Source organism: Cebus imitator, unplaced genomic scaffold (assembly GCF_001604975.1).
Source record: "Cebus imitator isolate Cc_AM_T3 unplaced genomic scaffold, Cebus_imitator-1.0 Scaffold68, whole genome shotgun sequence".
Taxonomy (NCBI): Eukaryota; Metazoa; Chordata; class Mammalia; order Primates; family Cebidae; genus Cebus; species Cebus imitator.
In genome coordinates this window covers 10,430,239-10,455,097 of record NW_016107383.1, presented here as the reverse complement: position 1 = coordinate 10,455,097, position 24,859 = coordinate 10,430,239, and the positions used below count along the sequence as shown (strand labels likewise).

At 38.2% G+C, this 24,859-nt stretch overlaps 2 protein-coding genes across 3 annotated transcripts in view; one reads left to right on the top strand and one right to left on the bottom strand.

The window, feature by feature from the left end:
* The window catches only part of TATDN1 (TatD DNase domain containing 1), a 51,942-nt gene extending 40,800 nt beyond the window's left edge, over window positions 1–11,142 (top strand). The window contains exons 7-9 of one of the 2 annotated variants that reach the window (XM_017530759.2): window positions 3,949–4,019; window positions 5,706–5,832; window positions 10,954–11,142. In XM_017530759.2, the coding sequence (XP_017386248.1) occupies window positions 3,949–4,019; window positions 5,706–5,832; window positions 10,954–11,056 (301 nt within the window). In that variant the 3' untranslated portion in view covers window positions 11,057–11,142. The remainder of the gene's footprint in view (window positions 1–3,948; window positions 4,020–5,705; window positions 5,833–10,953) is intronic. The other variant, XM_017530756.2, reaches the window with a different exon arrangement.
* Window positions 11,143–11,655: 513 nt separating this feature from the next.
* RNF139 (ring finger protein 139) overlaps window positions 11,656–24,859 on the bottom strand; it is a 16,907-nt gene continuing 3,703 nt past the window's right edge. Inside the window, exon 2 of the mRNA XM_017530754.2 lies at window positions 11,656–13,842. Coding sequence (XP_017386243.1) covers window positions 12,029–13,842 — 1,814 coding nt within the window. The 3' untranslated portion in view covers window positions 11,656–12,028. The remainder of the gene's footprint in view (window positions 13,843–24,859) is intronic.

The following is a 24,859-nucleotide window of genomic DNA, read 5'->3' as shown; positions in this document are numbered from 1 at the left end:
TTTTTGAGATAGGGTCTCACTCTGTCTCCCAGGCTGAACGACTCACTGCAGTCTCAACCTCCTGGGCTCAAGCAGTCCTCCCAAGTATAATAGCTGAGACCACAAGCTCCCATCACCACACTTGGCTCATGTTTGTACTTTTTGTAGAGACAGGGTTTCACCATGTTGCCCAGGCTGGTCTCAGACTCCTAAGCTCAAGCAATCCGCCTGCCTCTGCCTCCCAAAGTGCTTGGATTACAGGCATGAGCCACCTTACCTGGCCCCTTAGATATTTCTAAATGATCTTGAGTTTATTATGATGTTGCTTTAAGCTAATCACAAAAGATTCTTTTATCCTACATTAATATTAGCTTCAGAATTAATAGATTAGTCATTTATTAAAGTGGATGCTTATATTCTTATTTTGAAATCTAATTCATTGTCATCTTAATCTGAGTCTCTGAGGTATGATGACTTAGTCTACTTATAGTAGCATATCACATAAAGTCTTTGGTTTCTAAAAGTTAAATTAGAATTTTTCCCCCAAGAAAATGGGAAAATATATTTCAAACTTGACTTAAGAATATGTAGTTGCTCATCATTAAATGGGAAACCTTATTAAATAGAAATACTGGCTTCTATTTAAAATATTTCTTTTATATTTATATATTTGGGCAAATTTTTACAGGTATGGAATAGACAGAAAAATATTAAGTTAATCAGACATGATTTAGTGAGATCAAAAATACAAATAATCTGATAATTTGGTGAAAAGTTTTTAGTATCCATAGAAGGCACACCAATATATTTTAGAAAATATCCATATTGACCAAGTATTAGGCAAAAATCTTTTCTAGAGAGCACTGATTGCTGCTTAATGTCAAACTAATGACATCCCACCCACACCTCCTAAAATCCTATGAAAATAAAATTATAGATATTGAAAAAGGAAATAACCTATAATGGCAAAGAAAAAAGGCCAGAGTTTTGCTAATAAATGTTTTGTAGCTGGGTGAGCCCAGGAGGTCAAGTGATACTCCTGACACAGCATCCTCAATAGCTAGATCTACAGGCGTGACCAGTCTGGGCAACATAATGAGACCCCCATCTCTTAAAAAAAAAAAAAAGAAAAAGAAAAAGAAATGATCTGTAGATTTCTGAAGACAGGGGAAACTGGAAGAGAAAGCTTAGATTACACCACTGAGGGGCCTCAGAAGGGATGGGAGCAAGTCTAGCAAACAAAATCCCATAGCAAGGCTTTGGGCTTAGAATTAGTATAAAATAGGACTACAAAGGATGATTAATTGAGGACCTATATAGAGAAAAGATCTCCCTCACATATCCACTCCTGTGCATAGAGGACAAAAGCCGTAAACATTTACACAGGGGCTTGGGGGGATTTTTTTCTTAAGAAAATTGAACAAACTGTATGGTGAGGGAGGCTTGGAGTGCTTACATCAACCCCGTAGGAAAGCACTTAGAGAACCATGACCCTAACGATTAGCTCCCTGTACCTTTAAATGAAGTTTCATAACATACCCTCTACCACCAGAAGGTCCCTCTAAGAATCCTCACTCAGAGAACAGAACTGGCAGTAATACAGGCCTGCTTTCACAAAAGCAAAGGAAATGCAACAATAGCAACCTCCTTAAATATAAATGGATATCCAAGGATCACCAGACAAATGAGGTGACCCAGAAGTATGAAAGAAAAAGGCCAAGATAAACAGAAAAACTAACCCCAGTGGAAAGCGACCCAACATAGTAAGATTTGAGATGTTAATACATGAAATATGAACAGAATGCTAAAAGAACATAAAAGAATAAGAGCTCCTTAAAGATTAAATGGTGATGTTAAAATAACAGCACCATTGGAAGAAGCTAGGGAATCAACACATTTGACAGAAAGATACATTTTTTTTTTCTATACAAACTACATATATTTGAACAATCAAGTAGTAGACATACAGAATTTTCTTTATATGGAAGTACTCTAATAAGTGAAGGACTGATAGAATTATTTCAAGATTTTGTAGCTCCTGGTGAATTAGGCATTGGGCATCCATGGTCACCTTATATCACAACAATACAACCAGATATATGTCTGTGGATGAAAGATCATACCACCACCTATGAAATAGTCTTACCAAAAAAAAAAAAAAAAAAAAAAAAAAAAAAAAAAAAAAAAAAAAAAAAAAAAAAAAAAAAAAAAACACCCAACCCAAATCCAATCCAGCCTGTAGATGGTACTCTAGAACTCCTAAAAGAAATACAGAGGGCAGAGGAACCTGTTAAACTGCAACGCAGATGAAGTCAGCAAAATGAAAACTCCACAGGGTGAACAGCCTGGTTTCTTCAACAAAGAAATTTGAAGGGTAAAAAGATGTAGGAGATTGTAATAACAACGTTGAGACTGTAGAAGACAATGACCAATTGCAATGTGTGGGCCTCTCATTTGTGTCCTAATTTAATCAAACTTAAAAAGAATGTATGGCAGTGAGACAACTGCAAATTTGAATGCTGGAAGATTTGGGTTTTTCTTAGACATGTAGTAGTATTGTGGTTGCATTTTTGAAGAAAATCCTTATGCTCACAGACACATGCTGAAACATCCTGAATTAAATGCTGAAATATTAAAACTGTACGTGGATGGAACAAGATTGGCCATGTGTTGTTGATTGATAGAGCTGGGTGATAACTATATGAGATTACCCAATTCAATGTATATTTTAAATTCCTTATAATAACAAATGCGGAAATTAACACTGCTACATAAGGAAGCAACCAAGATGTTCCTCAGTAAGTGAATGAAGGAATAAACTGTGATATATCCAGTGGAATATTATTCAATGTTAAAAAGAAATGAGCTGTCAAACCCTGAAAAACATGGAATTTGTGTGTTTCCAAGTGAAAAAAGCCTGAAAAGACAACGAACTATATGATTCAGACTATGTGACATTCTGGAAAAGGCAAAACTGTGGGGACTGTAGAAAGATAAGGGGGTGGAGGGGAAGGAGGGATGAATAGGCAGACCACAGATTTTTAAGACCGTGAAACTACTCAGTATGATAACACAATGGTAGATACACGTCATTGCATATTTGTCCAAACCCACAGAACACATAACACCAAGTGAACCCTAATGTAAACTCTGGGTTTTGGGTGACATTTTTGTGTCACGGTAGGTTCATCAATGACAAATGTACCTACCACTATGGTGTGGAATTAGGAGAGTGGGAGCATATGGTTGGGGAATCGCTATACTTTTTATTTAGGTTTTTTTAGTAAACGTAAAACTCTTAAAAATTATTTTAAAATTTGTGATTACAAAAATTTTGTTTTTAAAGTAATTTAAACACAGTATTCGTTGTTATCACATTACATGGTACACCATCCCAAACCTGACTGCCACATTATAGGAAGCATTTATGTTCACATTCGTGGATCTTTGAGTCAGCAGGGTTTTGGCTGATAGAGGCTGCCACAAGCAGCCATAGCAGGACTTGAGGCCAAAGCCAGATTCAAGGAATAGAATTCATCCTACAAAGAAACCATGGCAAGGGTGCAGACACATAATTCGGCTAGAGTGAAGAATCTGTCTTGGGCTAAAAATGGAAAATTCAGGAAATGAACGTTAACAGCCTTATGAGCACCTCTAAGTTACGCAAATTACCCAGAAGCAAATGAATTCTTTTAAAAAGTTAAATTTTACTTAAACTGATACAGAACACTATTGGAAATCAACTGATAAGCATGGAAAGTTGCATTTCCAGAAGGCAGATCGGGTTAAAGTAGATTTTAATCTGGATTGTTGAAGTATGGGAGTGTGCAAATACTTTCTAAAGTATACTGAAAACAAAATGTTACGGGGTTTTGGGTTGGTTTTGTAATATTTTAGACAAGTTGTGATATAAAAAAAGGTATTAATTGCTGCCTTTTTAAATAAATATATGTATACACTTTTTTAAAGCTCACTGAAAACTGAAGCTAATTTGGAAGTTTTGAAGTCAATTCCTAGTGAAAAATTAATGATCGAGACAGGTAAGTTTGTTTTCAGAACTTTAAGTTTCATATTAAACCATGCCAAAAAAAAAAAAAGTTAGAGAAAGAAATTAGACTTCAAACCTTAGTGAATAAGTATTTTGAAACAGCATGCTCAACTTCAACAGTTATGCTTTCCAGAAGATCTTTGGGGGTTATTAATTAATGGAAAAACATATGCAAATGACTTTTTTCAGTTTTAGAAGTTTACTGTATCTAAGCACTTAAAAAATGAGATGTCAGAATATAACTCAGGAGGTTATAGTTAAGAATATTTAGTTAAACAAGTGGTCTTGACTAAGCACATTGCACTTTCAAGTTTCAAAATCTGTTCAGAATTTTGTTTACAGTGTCTTTATAATGGCTTAATTCTGTAGTACTTTTTACAGTGCAAAAAATTAAATTGGTTTAGTGTAAGAATTTTAGGATCTGTTGCCTGTTAAAATAAAACAAGGTAAAGCCAGATGCGGTGGCTCACGCCTGTAATCCCAGCACTTAGGGAGGCTGAGGTGGGCAGATCACCTGCACTCAGGAGTTCAAGACCAGCCTGGCCAACATGGTAAAACCCCATCTCTACTAAAAATGCAAAAAACTGGGCCAGGCGCAGTGGCTCATGCCTGTAATCCCAGCACTTTGGGAAGCCAAGGTGGGCAGATAACCTGAGGTCGGGAGTTTGGGACCAGCCTGACCAACATGGAGTAAATCCTGTCTCTACTAAACATTCAAAATTAGCTGGTATGGTGGCACATGCCTGTAATCCCAGCTACTTGGGAGGCTGAGGCAGGAGAATTGCTTGAACCTGGGGGGTGCAGGTTATGGTGATCTGCGATTGTACCATTACACTCCAGCCTGGGCAACAAGAGCAAAACTCCGTCTCAAAAAAAAAAAAAAAAAAGAAAAATGCAAAACATTGGCTGGGCGTGGTGGCCCATGCCATAGTCCCAGCTACTCAGGAGGCTGAGGCACGAGAATCGTTTGAACCTGGGAGGCAGAGGTTGCAGTGAGCTGAGATTGTGCCACTACACTTCAGGCTTGGAGACGGAGTGAGACTCCGTCTCAAAAATATAGTAATAATAAATAAATAAAACAAGGTGAAAAGCTAAAACTTTTATTTAAACCCTATCAAGGCTTTCCTTATACCATGGACTTTAGGAGAGTCAAGACTGAGCCATTCTGGAGAAATCACATTCATTTCTTTGGGCAATTAGGAAAATAAAATGATTTGATTAAAAGTACAATACTTGTAAAATGTGTGAACTGTTATAGTTTTTTATTAAAAAATATTCAAAACCAGTTTCACAATCAGTAGAGGCAAGAGAGAAATGTAACTTATGCAAACCTCATTACGTGCATAGCAAAAAAATTTTTTAAAAACTGAAAAATGTATAAATGTTTTCATGTTATTATACAATTGTATTTAAGGTTTAGGTCTTTTTTTTTAAAGCATGCTTCACACCAGCATTAGCAGATAAAAGGAATAAAAGTGAGTCTTAGAAGGTATTTAAGATGCAATTCAAGATTTTATTTTGTGCTTTTTGTTAGAACTGTTTTCTGTTGCAATGATTGTGCTGTCTTAGGAGCTGAATCATGGTTTATCATTTAGAAGTTATGTATTAGTTTGATAATGGTCATTAAAATTTTTTTTTAACGTAAACCCCTTAAGAAACAGTTTCTTTGCTTAACTAGATGCACCGTGGTGCGGAGTCAAAAGTACACATGCTGGATCAAAATACATAAAAACTGCATTTCCTACCAAAAAGAAGTGGGAAAGTGGGCACTGCTTAAAAGACAGAAATGAACCCTGCCATATAATGTAAGTATTTTGCTTTCATGGTCTTCAAAATCATTAGTAAACCACCTGATGCCACTTACAAAATGAACTCAAGAGACAGAATTAAAATTCTGCAAAATCCAAGGGAAGTTCAGGTTCAAGACCACCGTATTAATGCAGTGATTTGGAGGAATTTTCATCTGAATTGATGTATCTCAGCTCCTCTTCTCCTATCTTCTCAACCCAACATGATTTTATTGCAGCAGTGAAAAATAAATGAGATTTTGGTCATTTTGTGGGAGAGAGAAAAGATCTTAAAGCTATCAATATAATCACCTTACCTGGTTTAAGTTCTATTCTTACTGCAACTTCCTGCTACTCTTTGGTAACAAGAAAGCCTTAGCAGAATCTTTTGCATTTAAATTATTTGACAGACTCTATAAATAACACATTTATTTAAGCCTCAGAACAAAAGGACAAGTGATAGGATTTCCTTTTTCCAATCAAAGGGGTAGGACTTTAGTGCATTTTATTTCCTAAAAAAGCAGCAAATCAGAATCTCTTAAATTGTGATGTATAGCATAGATGAGAAGAGGGGTTATTGCCCATCTATCAAAGAGCTGTTAAGGTAACTAACAGGAAAAGGTTGTTATATCATTTTCATGGGCGCATAATCCAATTTCTTTTGTTTGCACAGATAGTTTAATCTAGATTATATCAGTCTTATATGATTTACCAGTTCAGACAATTGGTCATATTTATAACACATTCATAAAAACTAATTGGTTCTGTGTCTTCATGAGGAGTAAAAAAGAGAAAAAAATAGATTGTTGCTTTTAAGACTATTCATCCCATATGCACGATCTTTTAAGTAGTTTTTAATAGGAAAAGAGTATTAGAAGATAAGCCAGATCTAAAATCCAGCAGCTCAGAACAGTAAAGAATTATTCTATTACAATATGTTTGAAAGGTTATTTTTCTTTATTAACATGCTTGAGCTGGCAAAGACTTTAAAACTGAAGCAGCCAGGCATGGTGGCCTACACCTGTATACCAGCTACTTGGGGAGACTGCTTGAGCCCAGGAGTATCGAGATCAGCTCAGGCAAGATAGGGAGATCCCTGTCTCTAAAGAAATAAAATTTTTTAAAATGAAGAAATGTAAGTACTTGCAAATTCAGTCATGAGACAGTAAATAATTATGTATTTTTTGAGACAGTCTCACTCTGTTGCCCAGGCTGGAGTACAGTGGCAAGATCTCGGCTCACTGCAACCTCTGCCTCCCGGGTCCAATCAATTCTCCTGCCTCAGCCTCCCAAGTAGCTGAGATTACAGGCGTGTGCCACTACGCCCGGCTAATTTTTGTGTTTTTAATAGAGATGGGTTTTCACCATGCTGGACAGGGCAGTCTTGAACTCTTGACCTCAAGTGATCCACCCACCTCGGCCTCCCAAAGTGTTGGGATTACAGGCGTGAGCCACAGCGCCCAGCAAATTATTTGGGGATCTAAGAGGACATTAGAGAAAAGAAACTGGTATTCTGCCAGCAGCCAGCTTACAGGAAGTAGTTGCCAACAGTATACCCGTCAGTTTTCTATACTACTTAATCTTATGTAAAATTATCACTGTTGACTTTAGCTATACATTTGCAAGACAAAATTTCAAGGTGTTTTTAAATGTAGACTGTTTAAGAACTGTGAAGGCTGGCCGGGCACGGTGGCTCACGTCTGTAATCCCAGCACTTTGGGAGGGGGTGGATGACCTGAGGTCAGGAGCTCGAGACCAGCCTGGCCAACATGGTGAAACCTTGTCTCTACTAAAAATACAAAAATTAGCCGGATGTGGTGGCAGACCACCTGTAATCCCAGCTGCCTGGAGGCTGAAGCAGGAGAAATCACTTGGACCTGGTAGGCAGAGGTTGCAGTGAGCCAAGACTGTACCATTGCACTCCAGCCAGGGTGACAAGAGCAAAACTCCGTCTCAAAAAAACAAAAACAACAAAAAACTGAAAGCTTCATGAATACCTGTTCTTCAGTTAGCTAAATAGGCAGAGCTTAGGAAAATTAGCATCTGCAAGCTGAAAAATTTTAAACCACATTTCAAAATACACAGTCCTCTAATCTACTGCTAATTATGTTGGCAAGTTAATTCCTACTTACAAAGTCACTTTTATCAACCTCCATTCTGTTAGCAATTTTATATTCTAATTATTTTTAGAGGGATCTTTTCGATATAAACTGTTTGCAACAGATGTTTTGGAGCCCCTGCCATATGTCAGGAAAGGTACAAGTTACTAAGGCTACACAGAAGAATCAAGACAGATGAATAGGCACACTGTGCCACCTGGCACTTTAGATAAGGCATTGAGTCAGGAAGGGTCCCTGCCCTCCTGGAGCAAATAAGCAGACAGAGTCCAAGATGGTAGTGCTGCTATACAAGTTGGAATATATGACCAGGACCATAGGGCACATCAGCTGCTTTGAGGGAAATAGGAGAGAGCTTTACCGAGGTGACATTTCAGTTGTTTACTAAGCATGACTGGGAGTTAAGCCAGAGAAAGACAAACACCTTGAGCAAAGGCAGACTGCAGAAGGGCTTGACTGATCCAGAGGAACAAGTGTGGCAGAAAGTAGGATGCACGGGGTAAGTGGAAGAAGTCTGGGAAGGTAGAGTGAGCCCAGATTGTGAGCGCTTTTATATGCCAAAATTTTGCTTAGATTTTATCATTACCCAAAGGATTTTAAGCAAGAGAGTGGCAATTATTTTTTTTAAAAGCTATAACAGGTATCAGTATGGAGAAGGGCTGGAAAGGAGATGGTGGCAGGAATCATATAGATCTTGCAAGACTAAAAACCTTTGCCTGGCCGGGGTGCAGTGACAAGTCTGTCAGCCTATGGGAGGCCTAGGTGGGCGGATCACTTGAGGTCAGGAGTTCAAAAGCAGCCTAGCCAACATGGCAAAACCCCCATCTCTACGAAAAATACAAAAAAAAATTAGCCAGGCATGGTGGTGGGCGCCTGTAATCCCAGCTACTTTGGAGGCTGAGGCAAAAGAATCGTTTGAACCTGAGAGGCGGAGATTGCAGTGAGCCGAGATTGTGCCACTGCACTCCAGCCTGGGCCACAGTGAGACTTCGTCTCAAACAGAAAAATCCCACAAAAACCTGTGCCTACTGTAAAAGTGCTACATTAAACAAAAGCCACTAAATTCTCAGGGACATTAAACAACTTTATATTCGCTTTGGAATAACTGCAGCTTTGACCACTGAAGATACATGGAAATAGCATGGCTGCAGAAGTGTTATTCAAAGATTGCCATAAACTGCATTGTCACTTATCAAACAGTAAAATAGGATGTCCTACGTTCCAATAGATTTTTTTTTTCTTTTTTTTGGAGACAAGAGTCTTGCTCTGTTGCCCAGGCCAGAGTGCAGTGGAGTGCACTGGCACAATCTCAGCTCACTGCAACCTCCAACCAGTTCTCCTGCCTCAGCCTCCCGAGTAGCTAGGACTATAGGTGTATGCCACCACGCCTGGCCAATTTTTTGTTTTAGTAGCAACAGGGTTTCACCGTGTTGCCCAGGCTGGTCTCAAACTCCTGAGCTCAGGCAATCCGCACACCTCAGCCTCCCAAAGTGTGGTGATTACAGGTGTGAGCCACCCCGCCTGGCCCCAATAGATTTCTTATAAGTAATTTCAATAAAATGAATTTGCTATGCAATATAATCTTAGCAAAGCGGCTGTGACCTTAAAAATTGTGTCATCAACAGCACTGATCAACAGTTCCAGTTCTGAGAAGTACATACAGAGGGACATTCGGTAGTTTCCTAAGAAAATTGGATTTTCACTGTCTTAATTTAAATGTTAATAGGTTTGCTTTTAGGGTATTTTGACTTGTCAGATAAAAATTTAGTGTAATGTTTGCTTAGTATAAACATCAAGCAAGGTTTTTGTGTCACTATTACAAAACAATTTTTAATCCGTACAGAGCCAACAATTTTATTTTTTAAAAAAACAATTTTTAAAATTCCCATTAATCTTAAGATCCCCATCCTTAATTCCTTTACATGTTAACATTTAAGATACCCACTAAGGGAACAAAAAGCTTAGGCAAAAAATATTCAAATGTTCAATTTTGGCGTTGGAATTTCCTAATTCGTGTATTTAAAATATTCCACTTATATATAATACTGCTAGGAGACACTATGGATAATCATTATTTTAAGAACAGAAACTGAAAGATGTGGCTGAGTGCAGTGGCTCACACCTGTAATCCTAGCACTCTGGGAGGTGGAGGCGGGTAGATCATGAGGTCAGGAGTTGAAGACCAGCCTGGCCAACATGGTGAAACCTTGCCTCCACTAAAAATACAAAAATAGCTGGGTGTGACAGTGGGCGCCTATTAATTCTAGTTGCTCGGGAGGCTGAGGCAGGAGAATCACCTGGACCAGGGCTGCGGAGGTTGCAGTGAGCTGAGATCGCACCACTGCACTCCAGCCCAGGTGACACAGTGAGACTCCGTCTCAAAAAAAAAAAAAAAAAACTGAAAGATGGATACCTGGGCTTACTTCTGTCTCTCTCTCTCTCTCTCTCCTTTCTCTCACCCTCGCCCTCAGTAACCACACATTTTTCCAAGTAAATATTATTTTTGCACCAACCTGATAACCTTCATTTGCTGTCTCTCAAGGACTAGTTCTCTAGCAGTGGCTTTCCAACTGTACCTGCTGTCCTCTAGTACAAATTACATTGACTTAGGACACATAATAAAACCAAAAGAAAAATGGAACAGTACTTACTAAGTACAGTATACTTGTCAATTTTTAAAATGCTTATCATGATCCCCTAATGAATGTGCTGTGAGCCACAACTGAAAACGACTCTTCATTTCCACTGGGTTAATGCCATAACTGTGGTGCACATCATACGGATGGCTGCTTTAATAATTTACTTGAACCTGGTTCTTAGCTCGAGTTATATGCAAGACAGTCCCATAAGTCTGTTTCTAGTTACTGGCAGTAAGTTTTTCTTGGTGTTGCTGAAAAACTTACAACTGTTAATATTATATTAAAGGTGCTCTAATATTTTCCTTTATATGGAAAAATATTATATGGCTTTAAAACAATGTGTACTTGGAGATTTAACCATTTTTGTTTTTGTTTTGTTTTAGTCAAATATTGGAGATAATGTCAGCAGTGAGAGATGAGGATCCACTGGAATTAGCGAATACACTATATAACAATACTATTAAAGTATTTTTTCCTGGAATATAATCGGCATATGTCTTCCACTTTCCATCATGTATGCAAAATTTCATAGTAAAACTTACTGATAGTTTCAATAAAGAAATTACCTGGAAGTTGTCTAAAGAAATACTGTGTATCAGTAAACACCATTCCCCACCATTCCCCTTCTTTTTCTCATAAAATCAAATCAGGATGTTTTTATATCATTGAATACCTTATTTATTGTTTAAAACAATAAACAATAATACCTTATTGTTTAAAACAATAAAAACTTTTGTAATATCTTCAAAACAATGAAAAGATAATTTTATGACAATACTGTAGACACAGAATGGCTAACAAACCAATTTTACATTTAAAAAAATAGCACATTCTGATTTACATCAAAGTTTAGCTGATTGATAGTTTATTTCTCAGCCCTCAGTCTCTGAATCATGACTTTCAGACTCAGCTCAATTACACTGCTACTCAACTTTCAGAAAAGTTCTTCAGTTGCTTCTGGCAAGCTCATTTTTTCTTTAGTTTTGAAATACTCTCTCATGTCGTTTATCCTCTGGTCAAATTATTTTATTTACTTCCTTGACTTTAATGCGGTTTCCTGATTTGTATTTTTCATTCTCCCACCCATTCTAAAGAAAAACTGAGGTCCAAAGTTAGATACACTATATAATCTCATTAAGAATCTTTGGCACAGTTGACGCACCACATGCATTACATCTATTAAAAAGCTATTTGTTCAAATTTTGTCATAAAAATGTGAAAACATTTTATTCTATGTACAATAATGTACACAAATTTAAACAGGTCACCAAAGAGACCAGAAGTAATTAAAGAGGTATATTTACAGTAGCACATCACAGTAAACGGAAAACCATTCACAGATTCAACATTGATACTGTTTTTGTGCTTGGTTACACACTGAAGGTGAAGGATATTACTCCATTTTGGATGAACTGAATTTTAAACAAATGCCTCAATGATTAATAAATGCTATTTTAATCAGTCAGTATCATCATTAAGTTCTTCAGCTGCTGTGCCTGTGTGCTGAATGACTCCGTTTCTTTCTCTTTGAACATCATCATCACAATCTGTACTGTCATCTTCGTTCAATTCCCTGTCAGATTCAGCAGCAGCTTCTCTTATAGGTTCCTCTGGATTTTCATTGGGTGCAATAAATCCATTGTTGTTAGATACATTTGCGTTATCTTTGATATCATCTTCGTTGTATACTTTTTGATGGCACATTGGACAAGTATCTTGAATGTACAGCCATTTCCGAAGGCAAAGTGCATGGAAATAATGATTACATGGTGTAATACGAGCAGATGTTGTAAACTCATGATAGCAGATTGCACATACATCATCTATTTCTTGTAAGCGGCTACCTTTTATTTCAGGAAGTGAATTAATTTTCTTCACAGCAGTCCTACGATTCATGAATGTCTTCCAGCCATTTTTGGCTTGTAAGTAGATGTTAAAATATGCATGTAGGCACATCATAAAAGCCCGAATTTTACTTCCTGACTCAAACATCATAGTGTAAGCTCCATTTCCAAACATTACAACTCCAAATATAAATTCAATAATACTTCCTGTTGAACGAACGTAGTAGACATAATCGTCAAGCTTTTCCCAGAGGACATTATAGTAGCCGTCAATCATGAATAAGGTATAAACAGTGAGAGAAACAATTACTTTTAAGCACAGTTCCACACAAAATGCTGTAACTGCAAACAACCATGTATTTAGTGCATAGTGATGCCAAAGAACATAACTGAGTAAGACAGGAAGAATAAACAGGCAAGCAGAGACAAACAGCACAGGAAAATGTCTACGAAAAGATGACACATGAGAGGCACTGAGAGACATTAATACAGGGTCTGTCATTCCGTGGATGAAATGCAGGACTGCAGTTAATAGAAGGCACATGTTTCTACTTAAGCGAATAAGTCTCTCTTCTGGTCTTAGCCCACTTAACCCAGTCTGAAGAGCCAAAATAAAAAATAAAACTGGTGCAACAAAGCCAAGCCGCCTGTCATCTTCCTCAGTTGATCCAATAAAGGCCAATATTCCAAGCCCCAAATAATGGGCTACTGAGGAAATTACAGCACTCATGCCCAGCACAGTTAGTGTAGAATCACATCCACTAATTATAAGATTGCAAATGAGGTCCCAAAAATCATCCCAAGAAATAAAGAAGGAATCAGTTTCATTTGCCATCCTTAAGATGTACATTAACACTGTAGCCTGAGCTGTAACTCTTGTTAGCCAAAAGACTCGCAGTATGTCTGGGAAACGAATCCTCTTCCATGTGTCTTCCATCAATAACTGTAATCCATAAATTCGATACATGTGCCTCACTAAAAGATAAACATATCGTGTGGAATAATAAAACCACTTCAGTTTCACTGCCAGGACAAGCACTGTATTTAATGTGAGAATCAAGGAAGAGGTAAACACTAAAGTCTCTCTGACATGTAATGGTAGCTCTGTGATTAAACCTATTACAGGAACCAAGAGATCCAAAATGATTAATTGTGAATAGATGGAATGAATCTGGAGTAGTGTAATGTATCCAATTCCAAATGTTAGCTGTAGAACGATAACTGCCATCCATAGTGAGGGACCTTTTCGAGGAAGCAGCTCAATTCCAAAAGCTGATGTGTTGTAGCCACCATAGAAGTCAATGTGCAAAGAGGCATAGTAATTCACCAACACTGAAGTTGCAGCTAACAGAAAGGCTGAGCTGTACATGTAAAACTTGAAAAGTGATCGCTGGGACAAGATCAGAACAATACTGGATACAAATATACCTAAAAGAAAGAAAGAAAAAATCATTTGAATGAAGTATCTATAAGAATGTTTTCCCACTAATAGTTATGATATTCTTTCTTTAATTGGGAAACATGAGTATGTTCAGTACATTAAGCCTCAAGACAATTTAGGTTTAAGGGGCAATGAAGGTTTTGTAAAGTCAGAGTTCAAGAGGACAGACCAAACATACTAAATTCTTTTTTTTTTTTTGAGATGGTGTCTCACTCTATTGCCACGCTGGAGTGCAGTGGTGCAATCTTGGCTCACTGCAACCTCCACCTCCCGGGTTCAAGCGATTCTCCTGTCTCAGCCTCCCAAGTAGCTGGGATGACAAGTGCCTGCCACCACACCTGGCTAATTTTTGTATTTTTAGTAGAGATGGGATTTCACCATGTTGGCTAAGATGGTGAATTCTTTACTTCCTTCCTTTCTTTCTAAAATGTCCTTCCTTCCTAATTTCCAGATTAGTTCAAGTAACACTGTGTATGCCCAAGGCACCAAATTACTAAATCATCTTTAAGATGAATTTGTAAAAGAATATGTCCTTCATCATTTGATAATCATTAAGATAATTTTAAAAATAAAGAGCTAAAAATAACCCAAATGAAAACCATTTGTTCCTATTAAGTTTTTGATTGATTGAGACGGAGTCTTGCTCTGTCACCCAGGCTGGAATGCACTGGCACAATCTCAGCTCACCGCAACCTCTGCCTCCCAGGCTCAAGCAATTCTCCTGCCTCAGCCTCCCAAGTAACTGGGATTACAGGTATCTGCCACCACACCCAGCTAATTTTTGTATTTTTAGTAGAGACAAGGTTTTACCATGTTGGCCAGACTGGTTTCTAACTCCTGAGCTCAAGTGATCCACCCACCTCAGCCTCCCAAAGTGCTGGGATTACAGGCGTGAGCCACCATGCCCAGCCAAGTTTTAGATTTTTGGTTTAAAGCATTCTTCAGGAAATCAAGTTCAGGTTTTATACTTCCATCTAATTCTTCCTTTTCTTCTAGCTAAGTCATAACAGCTCTTACTTTGCCTGCTCTTTTACTCTGAGCATTCTTCAAAGGGTCAAAAAATTCAGGGTTTTTTCCCTCCTACCTAGTTTCTTTCAGACTTAGAAACATCCTCCAAGTTCCCTTTTTCCTGTACAGTGCTGAATCTGTTTCTTAAAATAGTCAACTCTCTATTGTTCCTCACATAACAAAAGTAACACTCAGAAAACCAAGACATGTTTTTTAAAAAATGGTAATTCCCCCACTCCATAGCCACCATCTTTCTTTGTACTCTGACAGAAATGCATATTTTAAGTAGGATTACATAAACACGTTATTGTCCAACGTTTCAACAATGGGAATGACATCTAAATACTCACCTAGTTTCACTCCTACATTACAACTGCAAATCTCCAAAGTTCTAAAGCACAACTTGCCTTAAACTAGATTCGGCTTTTCCTTATGATTTGATATTTCAGTTGAAGGTACCATTATTAATCTCTTAGAGATACTCCAAACCCAACCCCACACACTCAAACTTTGCCAATTAGTTGCCAAATTCTAACATCTCCCTTTTCTGTGACACCAACCAATTAATGTCTCAAAAACAAAAAACAAAAACCTCATCTTGTCTAAATCCATCTACAAGCCATCACCAAATTGCCTTTCTTCATTCCTCTGCTCAAAATACTTCAGCAGCTCTGAAATTACTATCAACTAAAATCTACATTCCTGCTCCTGGCATTCGAGTATCCAATTCGCGTTATAGTAATACTCCTCCTAACACACATACATCAATGCTTCAGACTTATGTTCCCCATAGGTATAGTGGTGTTTAGATTCTCTTTGCTTGGAATGATGACCCCACCAACTTCCCAATCCCTGACTGTTCAAATCCTACCTATCCTAGAAACCCACTTTCTTTGACAGAAATTCTTTCAGCATACCCACAGAACTTAGTGAAACACCTAACACTCATATGTCATCTAATATTGCAGTCTGTAGTTATCTAAGTATCATGTACCCTATTATACATGTATCTACAACAGAAAGCAAGGATCCTACCTGTCCATCTGTGGATCCTACAATAGTCTGTACAACTAAGTACAATTAGTATTCATGGGGAAATGTCTGTCACATCCGGTTATTTTTAAAGGCAACTACAAAATATAACCTGCTTGAAAAATAAAATCTATGAAAAAGACAATGAGAAACCATATCCTGGAGTACAGAAAAAGTGACAAACTCCAAATTAAAAATCCATCTATGGCCGGGTGTGGTGGCTCATGCCTGTAATCCCAACACTTTGGGAGGCCGAGGCATGTGCCTCTTGAGGCCAGGAGTTCAAGACCATGTCAACACGATGAAACCCTGTCTCTTCTAAAAATATAAAAATTTGCCGGGCATGGTGGCACACGCCTGTACTCCCAGCTACTCAGGAGGCTGTGGCTGGAGAATCGCTTGACCTGGAAGGAGGCTGTAGTGAGCTGTGATGGCACCAACTGCACGTCAGCATGGGTGACAGTAAGACCCTGTCTCAAAATAAATAAATAAATATTAAGCAATAAAAAGTCCATCTATCCACCCTATTTCAGCAGGTAATCAAGACACTGCATATTATTACAGTGGATGCATTTCCCAATCCATTGCACATAAAAGCAAGGGCTAGTTCCTCTTTTTTTTGACACGGAGTCTCACCCTGTCACTATCTCGGCTCATTGCGACCTCTGCCTCCTGGGCATGCCACCATGCTGGCCAGGCTAATCTCGAACTCCTGATCTCGTGATCCTCATGAGTCTCCCAAGTGCTGGGATTACAGACATGAACTACTGCACCCGGCCAGGCTAGTTCCTTTAAGTGATGATTCTGCCCAGGGATTTAAAATGTATCCTGTGCCAAAGTGTAAAGTCATTTGTGAAAAGGAAAACAAAAGGACACAATGAAGTAGAAGATACATAAACCTCTGAATACAAACCACCAGATTCCCCAAGCAAATGGGCCATTAATAATCTCCCAAAGAGTTGTGAGCTCAACAGGCTCTTTTAACAGAAAATAGATTTTATTTTTTATTAGACACTTCTTCCATGGAAGGTAACAAGGAAATGGAATTAATTCAGCCTTCCAGATGCCATATGTAACTTTATGTTCTCTGCATGGAAAACAACCTTATTTTTCCTGAGACAAAACTTTAAAACAAATCTTCTAAGTTGTCAGTCAAAGAACAAAATAATTCCTACCCAAAGTTTGTAGGCATAAGGAGTTCATAGATTTTTCTTTTATATTCATATTCCTACCTATGGAATTTGGGAAGAATCTGCTCTCATTTTAAAAGCCAACATCCCAAGTAACAAGTCTCCAAAGTAATCATCTTTCTCATAGCCTTTACAGAATAATATCAAAATTTCATTGCATTTTTACATTAGACATGAAACTCTTTCTTGGTATTTATACTGTAGGTCTAAGAAAATATAAAAGTCCAGAGACAGGCCGGGCATGGTGGCTCACGCCTGTAATCCCAGCAGTTTGTGAGGCTGAGGTGGGTGGATCACGAGGTCAGGAGTTCAAGACCAGCCTGTCCAAGATGTCAAAACCCCATGTCTACTAAAAAATTAGCTGGGTGCAGTGGCAGGTGCCTGTAATCCCAGCTACTCAGGAGGCTGAGGCAGGAGAATCACTTCCAGGGGCAGAGGCTGCAGTCAGCTGAGATCATGTCACTGCACTCTAGCAGGCAACAGAGTAAGACTCTGTCTCAGAAAAAAAAAAAAGTCCAGAGACAGTTTCTCATTAGGATTTGGAAGTGACTTGGACAAGTAATCAAGGCTATGTCTAAATGCTGCTTTATAAAGAATTAAAACCTTGGGACACCAGAGAACAGAATTTACTGAAATCACAACTCAGAGATCTTGGTCCAGTTCTCCAGTGATTAAGAGAGTTTCAATAGAGTTTTCAAGGTAGTCAAAAAGAGGCAGGTATCCAAATCAATTCAGGAACTTTGAAACTATACATGAACTCAACTCATGAAAGAGTTCAGGCCTTTTCAATTTGGATTACCAAAAACAAACAAATAAAAACAAAGGAAAAAATAAAAAAACTTACCATGCATGTTACATAAGAAAGTGTCTCTTTTATGTGTAAAGTCCATTCATACCCTTACCCGCTTTTGGAAACTTGTGACTAAAAATCACGGTACAAAACATAGTATTTACAATTCTCCAAGTGCCCTAAATACCTTTAAAACAAAAATGTGGAAAAACATTTTAATACCTGACAGAATATGGAAAAGCATAGAAATAAATGTATTTACTACCTTACTCCCAAGGGAGCCTTAAGCAATGAAATTTACAACAAAGTAGTGTCTTGAAATGTTGTCAATCTGTTGGCATACTTGACAAATCATAAAGAAAAAATTTCTATTGGATTCTCATTTTAGGTAAAAAAAAAAAAAAGTATGATAAGTATAGAACACAAAATTAAATTTTTGCTTTTAAACTACAATTATAACAAGTATGCTTTTATGAAAAATATATGAACATGGATTTTAAAAAGCCAAACCCTTCAGAGAGGTATTAAATGAAGAGTTAAAGCAAGTTTTTCTTGTCTGTCTTTCCCATCTGTGATATCATAAAAAATACATTAATATTTGGTCTTTGTCCCATTTTCTGACAAGGCTTCTAAAAATCCTTGGAATCTCTGGAGTGACTGTTTTGACAATAATCAGATGACTGGTGCCTGGAGGCCCCTAGATAGCTTCAGGATGGGTCTAGGCAGCCAGGGGAACCAACCCAGTGATTAAGGGTTATAACTTTCATTCCCACCCCCAGCCCCCACCTCTGGGAAGGGGAAAGAAGCTGAAGATTGAGTCCATAAACCAATGCCCAGTGATCTAATCAATCATGCCTGTTTAATGAAGCTTCTATAAAAAGCCAAAAGGACTTAGTTTTGTGAGCTCTCAGATAGCTGAACACTGAAGCTCCATGCCCCTTCTTCTCCCCTTCTCTCCTTCTTTGCTTCGCCTTATACATCTCCTTCCATCTGGTCAATTCATTTGTGTCCTTTGTAACAGCCTTTATAATAAATTGTTAAATTTAAGTACAGTAGCTCCTCCTTACCAGAGGTTTCACTTTTTTTTTTTTTTTTAAGTGATGGAGTCTTGCTCTGTTGCCCAGGCTGGAGTGCAATGGCACGATCTTTTGATTAATATAGGCTTTTAACTTCAATATCATTCAGTTTATCAATCTTCATTATATATTTGGTTTTATATATTTTTAAGGAATTTCCTCCTTAATCTAAGATTGGAAAAATAATTTCACATTTTCTTCTAAACAGTTAAAGTTGTGCATTTCATATTTACATGGCTAAGAATACACTTAAAAATGACGAGTGTTTTTTTAAGAGACAGGGTCTTGCTCTGTCACCCAGGCTGGAGTGCTGTTATGCAATCATAGCTCACTGTAGCCTTGAACTCCTGGGCTCAAGCAATCTTCCCACCCCAGCCTCCTGAGTAGGTAGGACTACAGGCACCTGCTGCCAAGTCTGGATATTTTTTTTTTTTTTTTGGTAGAGACAGGGTCTCACTATATTGGCCAGGCGAGAAGTGACTGTTTATATACTGACATGAGGCAGACATATAATTTTTTTCCATAAGTGTAACAAAATAATCATTAATTCAACAATCCACATTTACCCCAATGTACTTCAATTGTATCTCTGAAACACATTATTTCTATACATACATTAGTAGTCTGTTTCTGGGCTATGTATTTAATTATAAATAAGTCTAAGTACTAATCTATTTGCCTATCCCAGTGGTTCTCAACCAGGATTTGGCAATATCTAGAAACAGTTTTGGCTGTCACACTGGGTTGTGGGGGTACAAGGTGTTACTGACATCTAAGGGTTTGTAAGGGATAGAGATGCTGCTAAAAAATCTTACAGTGCACAGGAGAGCCCCCACCTCCAAAGAAAGAATTATCGTGTCCAAAATGTCAATACTGCCACTGTTGAAAATCTCAGTTTATTCCTATGACAGTTATAATTATGTTGGCTTTGTGTTTTCACTTCATAGGTTTTCTGAGGTCTTTTACGGCACCAAAAATAGCTAGCTATCTCATTCCTTTCAAGAACTTTACTGAGGCCAGGTGTGGTGACTCTCGCCTGTAATCTCAGCACTTTGGGTGGATCATGTGAAATTGGGAGTTCGAAACCAGCCAGACCAACATGGAGAAACTTCGTCTCTACTAAAATCACAAATAAGCTGGGTGTAGTGGCACATGCCTGTAATCCCAGCTACTCAGGAGGCTGAGTCAGGAGAATCACTTGAACCCAGGACGTATAAGTTGAGGTAAGCCGTACGACGCCACTGCACTCCAGCCTGGGTAACAAGAGCGAAACACTCTCAAAAAAAAAAAGAAAAGCAAAGAACTTTACTGCATGGCTAGACATAATACAATGGACAGATTTGTATCAATACATATTCAGATTAGGTTTGTTGCTTTGCTATTTCCAGTAATGCTTGCCCATAATTCTTTTGCACTACTATATCTGTAGGCCAATTCCCTAGAATTGAAATTGTGAATCAAAAGTTGTATGAGCCTGGCGGGGTGGCATGCACCTGTAGTCCCAACTACTTGGGAGGCTAAGGCAGGAGAATCTCTTGAACCTGGGAGGTGGAGGTTGCAGAGAGATGAGATCATGCCACTGCACTCCAGCCTGGGCAACAAAGCAAGACTGTCTCCAAAAAAAAAAAAAAAAAAAAAAAAAAAAAGGGCTGGGCATGGTGGCTCATGCCTGTAATCCCAGCACTTTGGGAGGCCAAGGCAGGTAAATCACAAGGTCAGGAGTTCCAGAGCAGTCTGACCAACATGTTGAAACCCTGTCTCTACTAAAAATACAAAAATTAGCTGGGCGTGGTGGGGCGTGTTTATAATCCCAGCTACTCAGCAGGCTGAGGCAGGAGAATCCCTTGACCCAGGAGGTGGAGGTTGCAGTGAACAGATATCGTGCCACTGTCTCCAGCCTGGGCGACACAGTGAGACTCCATCTCAAAAAAACAAACAAACAAACAAAAAAGTCAGCTGTAAATGACAGTTGATGGTGTCTAATGGTTTTACACAGAAGAGTCTTCCAAAATTGTATAAATTTACCTATTTCAAAATGGTAAATACCTTTGCCAAACTAATCAAACTTTGAACTCTTCATCAATCTGATAAATAAATTTTATATTCACATCCTTTACTCATTTTTAAAAGTTATTTGTTCCCTTGCTATTGAGTTCAGCTCCTTATATATTTTTGATATTAATCTTTTATGAGATTTATGGTTTGAAAATATTTTCTCTCATTTCATAAGTATCTCTTCACTGTTTATTTTTTCCTTTGCTGTTCAGAAGCTTTTTAGTTTGATGTGATCTCACTTGTTTATTTTTGCTTTTGTTGCCTGCACTTTTGAGGTCATATGAAAAAAAATCATTGTCCAAACTAATGTCATGGAGCTTTTCCTTTATGTTTTCCTCTAGTAGTTTTACATTTCCAGGTCTTATCTTTAAGTCTTTAATCCCTCATTTATTTTCAGTCGATTTTTGCATGTGGTATGAGATAAGGGTCTAGTTTCATTCTCTATATATGGATATTCAGTTTTCCCAGCATTGTTTATTAAAGAGATTGTCCTCTCCCGATTGTGTGTGCCTAACTTCTCTTTGATCTCGGTTTTTTGGTGTGTTTTTATTTTAATTTTTTAGAGGCACGGTCTCACTCTAGATTGATTGTACCACTCTAGAGGCAGTAGTACAATCACAACTCACTGTAGCCTTGAACTCCTGGGCTCAAGCGATCCTCTCGACTCAGCCTCCTGAGTAGCTAGGACTCCAGGGTTGTGCCACCATGCCCAGTTAATTTTTAAACATTTTTTCTTGAGACAGCATCTTGCTATGCTGCCCAGGCTGGTCTTGAATTCCCAGGCTCAAGCGATCCTCCTGCCTTGACCTCCCAAAGCATTCAGATTACAGCTGTGAACCACTGTGTCTGTCTCTGGCACTAGTTTTTTTATTTATTTTTTATTTTTTTAATTTTTTTTAACAGAGCTTTTATGTTGCTTTTACTGGGTAGAGAGAGGCCTGACATTATATTACTAGAGTCCAAGTGTTTTCTGAGAACACATGAGAAAAATAGAAACTTCTCTCTCCACCTACAGGTTGAAATCCTTCCCTGCTGATATAAATATTTGAGTTGGAGAACAGAGCTTCAGGGGCTGCTCTTGGGACACTAGTTGAACTGTCATCTAGCAGGTCCTGTGCCCTACCTACTCAAGAAAAGGTTCTGTTTGATGAAGAATGTACACAGCTCCCAAGTTCCCTCATTCCTACCTGTCTACCCCCAAATTCAGGAATGTCTCCATATGTTGATTGTGTTGACTTTTTCACCGTCCTAGTGGAGCCACAGCTTAAAAAATGGGAAATGGAGGCAGTCCCATTTGGTAGAGCCTCCAACGTGGAATTAAACATCATCCTCCAAAAGCCAGACTGCAGGCCCTTTGGAGAGCTTATTAAAGTATAAATTGTCACCTGTATTACATGATGAACCAGATGTGTCCATACAGTAACTCTTTTGCTAATAGATGATGTCTAAATTCCAATAATAAAAGCAAGTGTTCCTAATGAACACATCGCAAGAACAATTTCAGTGAATGGAAGAACAAGGTCCATTACCAAGGAAGGTGCTTGCAAGGATAAGTCTATTCAGAGAGCGTATAATCCAGCTGGACAGCTTCATTAACATTTCCCTTTCTGCCAATGCCTGAGCTCACCCTACAAAAAACCATGACACACTTCCAGATTTGTATAAAGATAGGTGAGGTTATTCATACCAACCCTGCCTCTGGAAACAACTTTTAAAAACCCAAATCGTATGTAAACAGTGCCTTCTTTAAACAACTGAAGTGCTGAGAAGGGAGTGAGATGTTACCTGGCCAAAATAAATGGAAAATGAAGACCTAGGGAGGTACATGAAAACTGGAAACCACTTTTGCCATGTGAATATTTGCCAAATCAGAAAATTGGAGCTTTTGTTCTGATAGCCTCTTAGGGAAAGACAAATATAAACTAAAAGCCATGATATATACAAAATCGGAAGTCTAACACGAGAGACTTTCTTCCATAAGGTGGCCCTCAAAAAGGCTACACCACAGAGAATAGATGAATAGGGTTTGGTTGAGCTCTCACACAGAATTTCATCTTTTGTTCTATTTGTCTAATAATCCAGGGAATCCCAAGCCTTAAAATTTAAGATTGTCCTCAACTGAGAATAACTCCAATAACTTGGCAGAGGTAAATGGAAATCTTCTCTGGAGGAAAGTGACTTCATCCCATCCTAAAGTCGTTGCTACAGATAACTGTTAAAGTATGATGACCAAAATAAGCAGGCCCATAAACAAACAAGACACGAGGGGCAAGAACAGGTAGAATAACAGGCAAAATAGGCACAAAATTTCAGTTAATGGAATTATTAGACACAGATCAGAAAACAACTATGCTTACAATGTTTAAAAACATGAAAAAGGAAATCCCACTTCTGGTCACTGTGGAGGAATAGAAACCAATTTGCCCTCATGCTTGAAATAACCAAAAACTATAAATATATGAAACAACAGTTATTGAGACCCTGGATATCAGGCTACAAGGGATAATAACCCTTGGATATGGGCAACAGATGATGTAACCCCAACAAATATGTCAGCTTACTGCCTTAAAAGAGTTTTTAGGTTTCCAATGAGAACACATGGACACAGGGAGGGGAACAACACACACTGGGGTCTATGGGCAGGTGGAGTGGGGAGAGGGAGAGCATTAGGAAAGCCAATGCATCCTGGGCTTAGTACCTAGGTGATGGGATAATCTGCAGCAAACCATCATGGCACACATTTACTTATGTAGCAAACCTGCACATCCTGCACATGTAACCCTGAACTAAAAAAATAAATAAAATAACAATTCTAAATAGTTTCCAAAAAGGTGAGGCTAAGAATACAAGACCAATCTTCCATGACTCCAGACTGCAAAATGTAGCACATTTTGAAGCACAGTTCTTTTAAAAAGAACTCCCATTTCTTTTTTTTTGTTATTGTTGTTGTTGACACAGAGTCTCACTCTGTTGCCCAGGCTGGGGTGCAGTGGCACAATCTTGACTCACTGCAACCTCTGCCTCCTGGGTTCAAGCGATTCTTCTGCCTCAGCCTCCTGACTAGGTAAGGTTACGGGTGCATCAAGTTAGCATGGCTAAGTTTTGTATTTTTTAAAGTAAAGACGGGTTTCACCAGTTGGCCAGGCTGGTCTCAAACTCCTGACCTCAAGTGATCCACCCGCCTCAGCCTCCTAAAGTGCAGGGATTACAGGCGTGAACCACCACACCTGACCAAAATTACAAACTTTGAAATAACATAGAAGTCAAGGTAGAAACCCAAAGGAAAATTAGAAAATATTTTGAATGAAATGAAAATTAAATCACATGTCAAAATTTGTGGAATGTGACTAAATCAGTAATTGAGAGTAAATTTATAGCACTAAACTACCTATGTTAGCCAGGACTACAGGCCTCAAATCAATGACCTCAGCTTCTAACTCTAGAATGAAAGAGATGACCAAATTCAACTCGAAGTAAGCAGAAGGAAGGAAGGAATGAAATTGGAGTTAAAGTGAAATAAAAAGAGAGAAAAAAAAGAGAAAACCCAGTAAAACCCAAAATTGATTCTTTAAGACAACTAATAAAATTTCAAAACCTCCAATCAAAATAATTATTTCTAATTATTAATCAGAAATAGGGGAGGGACGGTGGGGGTGGGAAGCTGGGGAGAGATAGCAAGGGGAGAAATGCCAGATGTAGGTGATGGGGAGGAAGGCAGCAAATCACACTGCCACATGTGTTCCTATGCAACAATTTTGCATGTTCTTCACATGTACCCCAAAACCTAAAATGCAATAAAATAAATAAATGGGGAAAAAAATCAGAATAATTATTAATTATTCTGATTAATAAC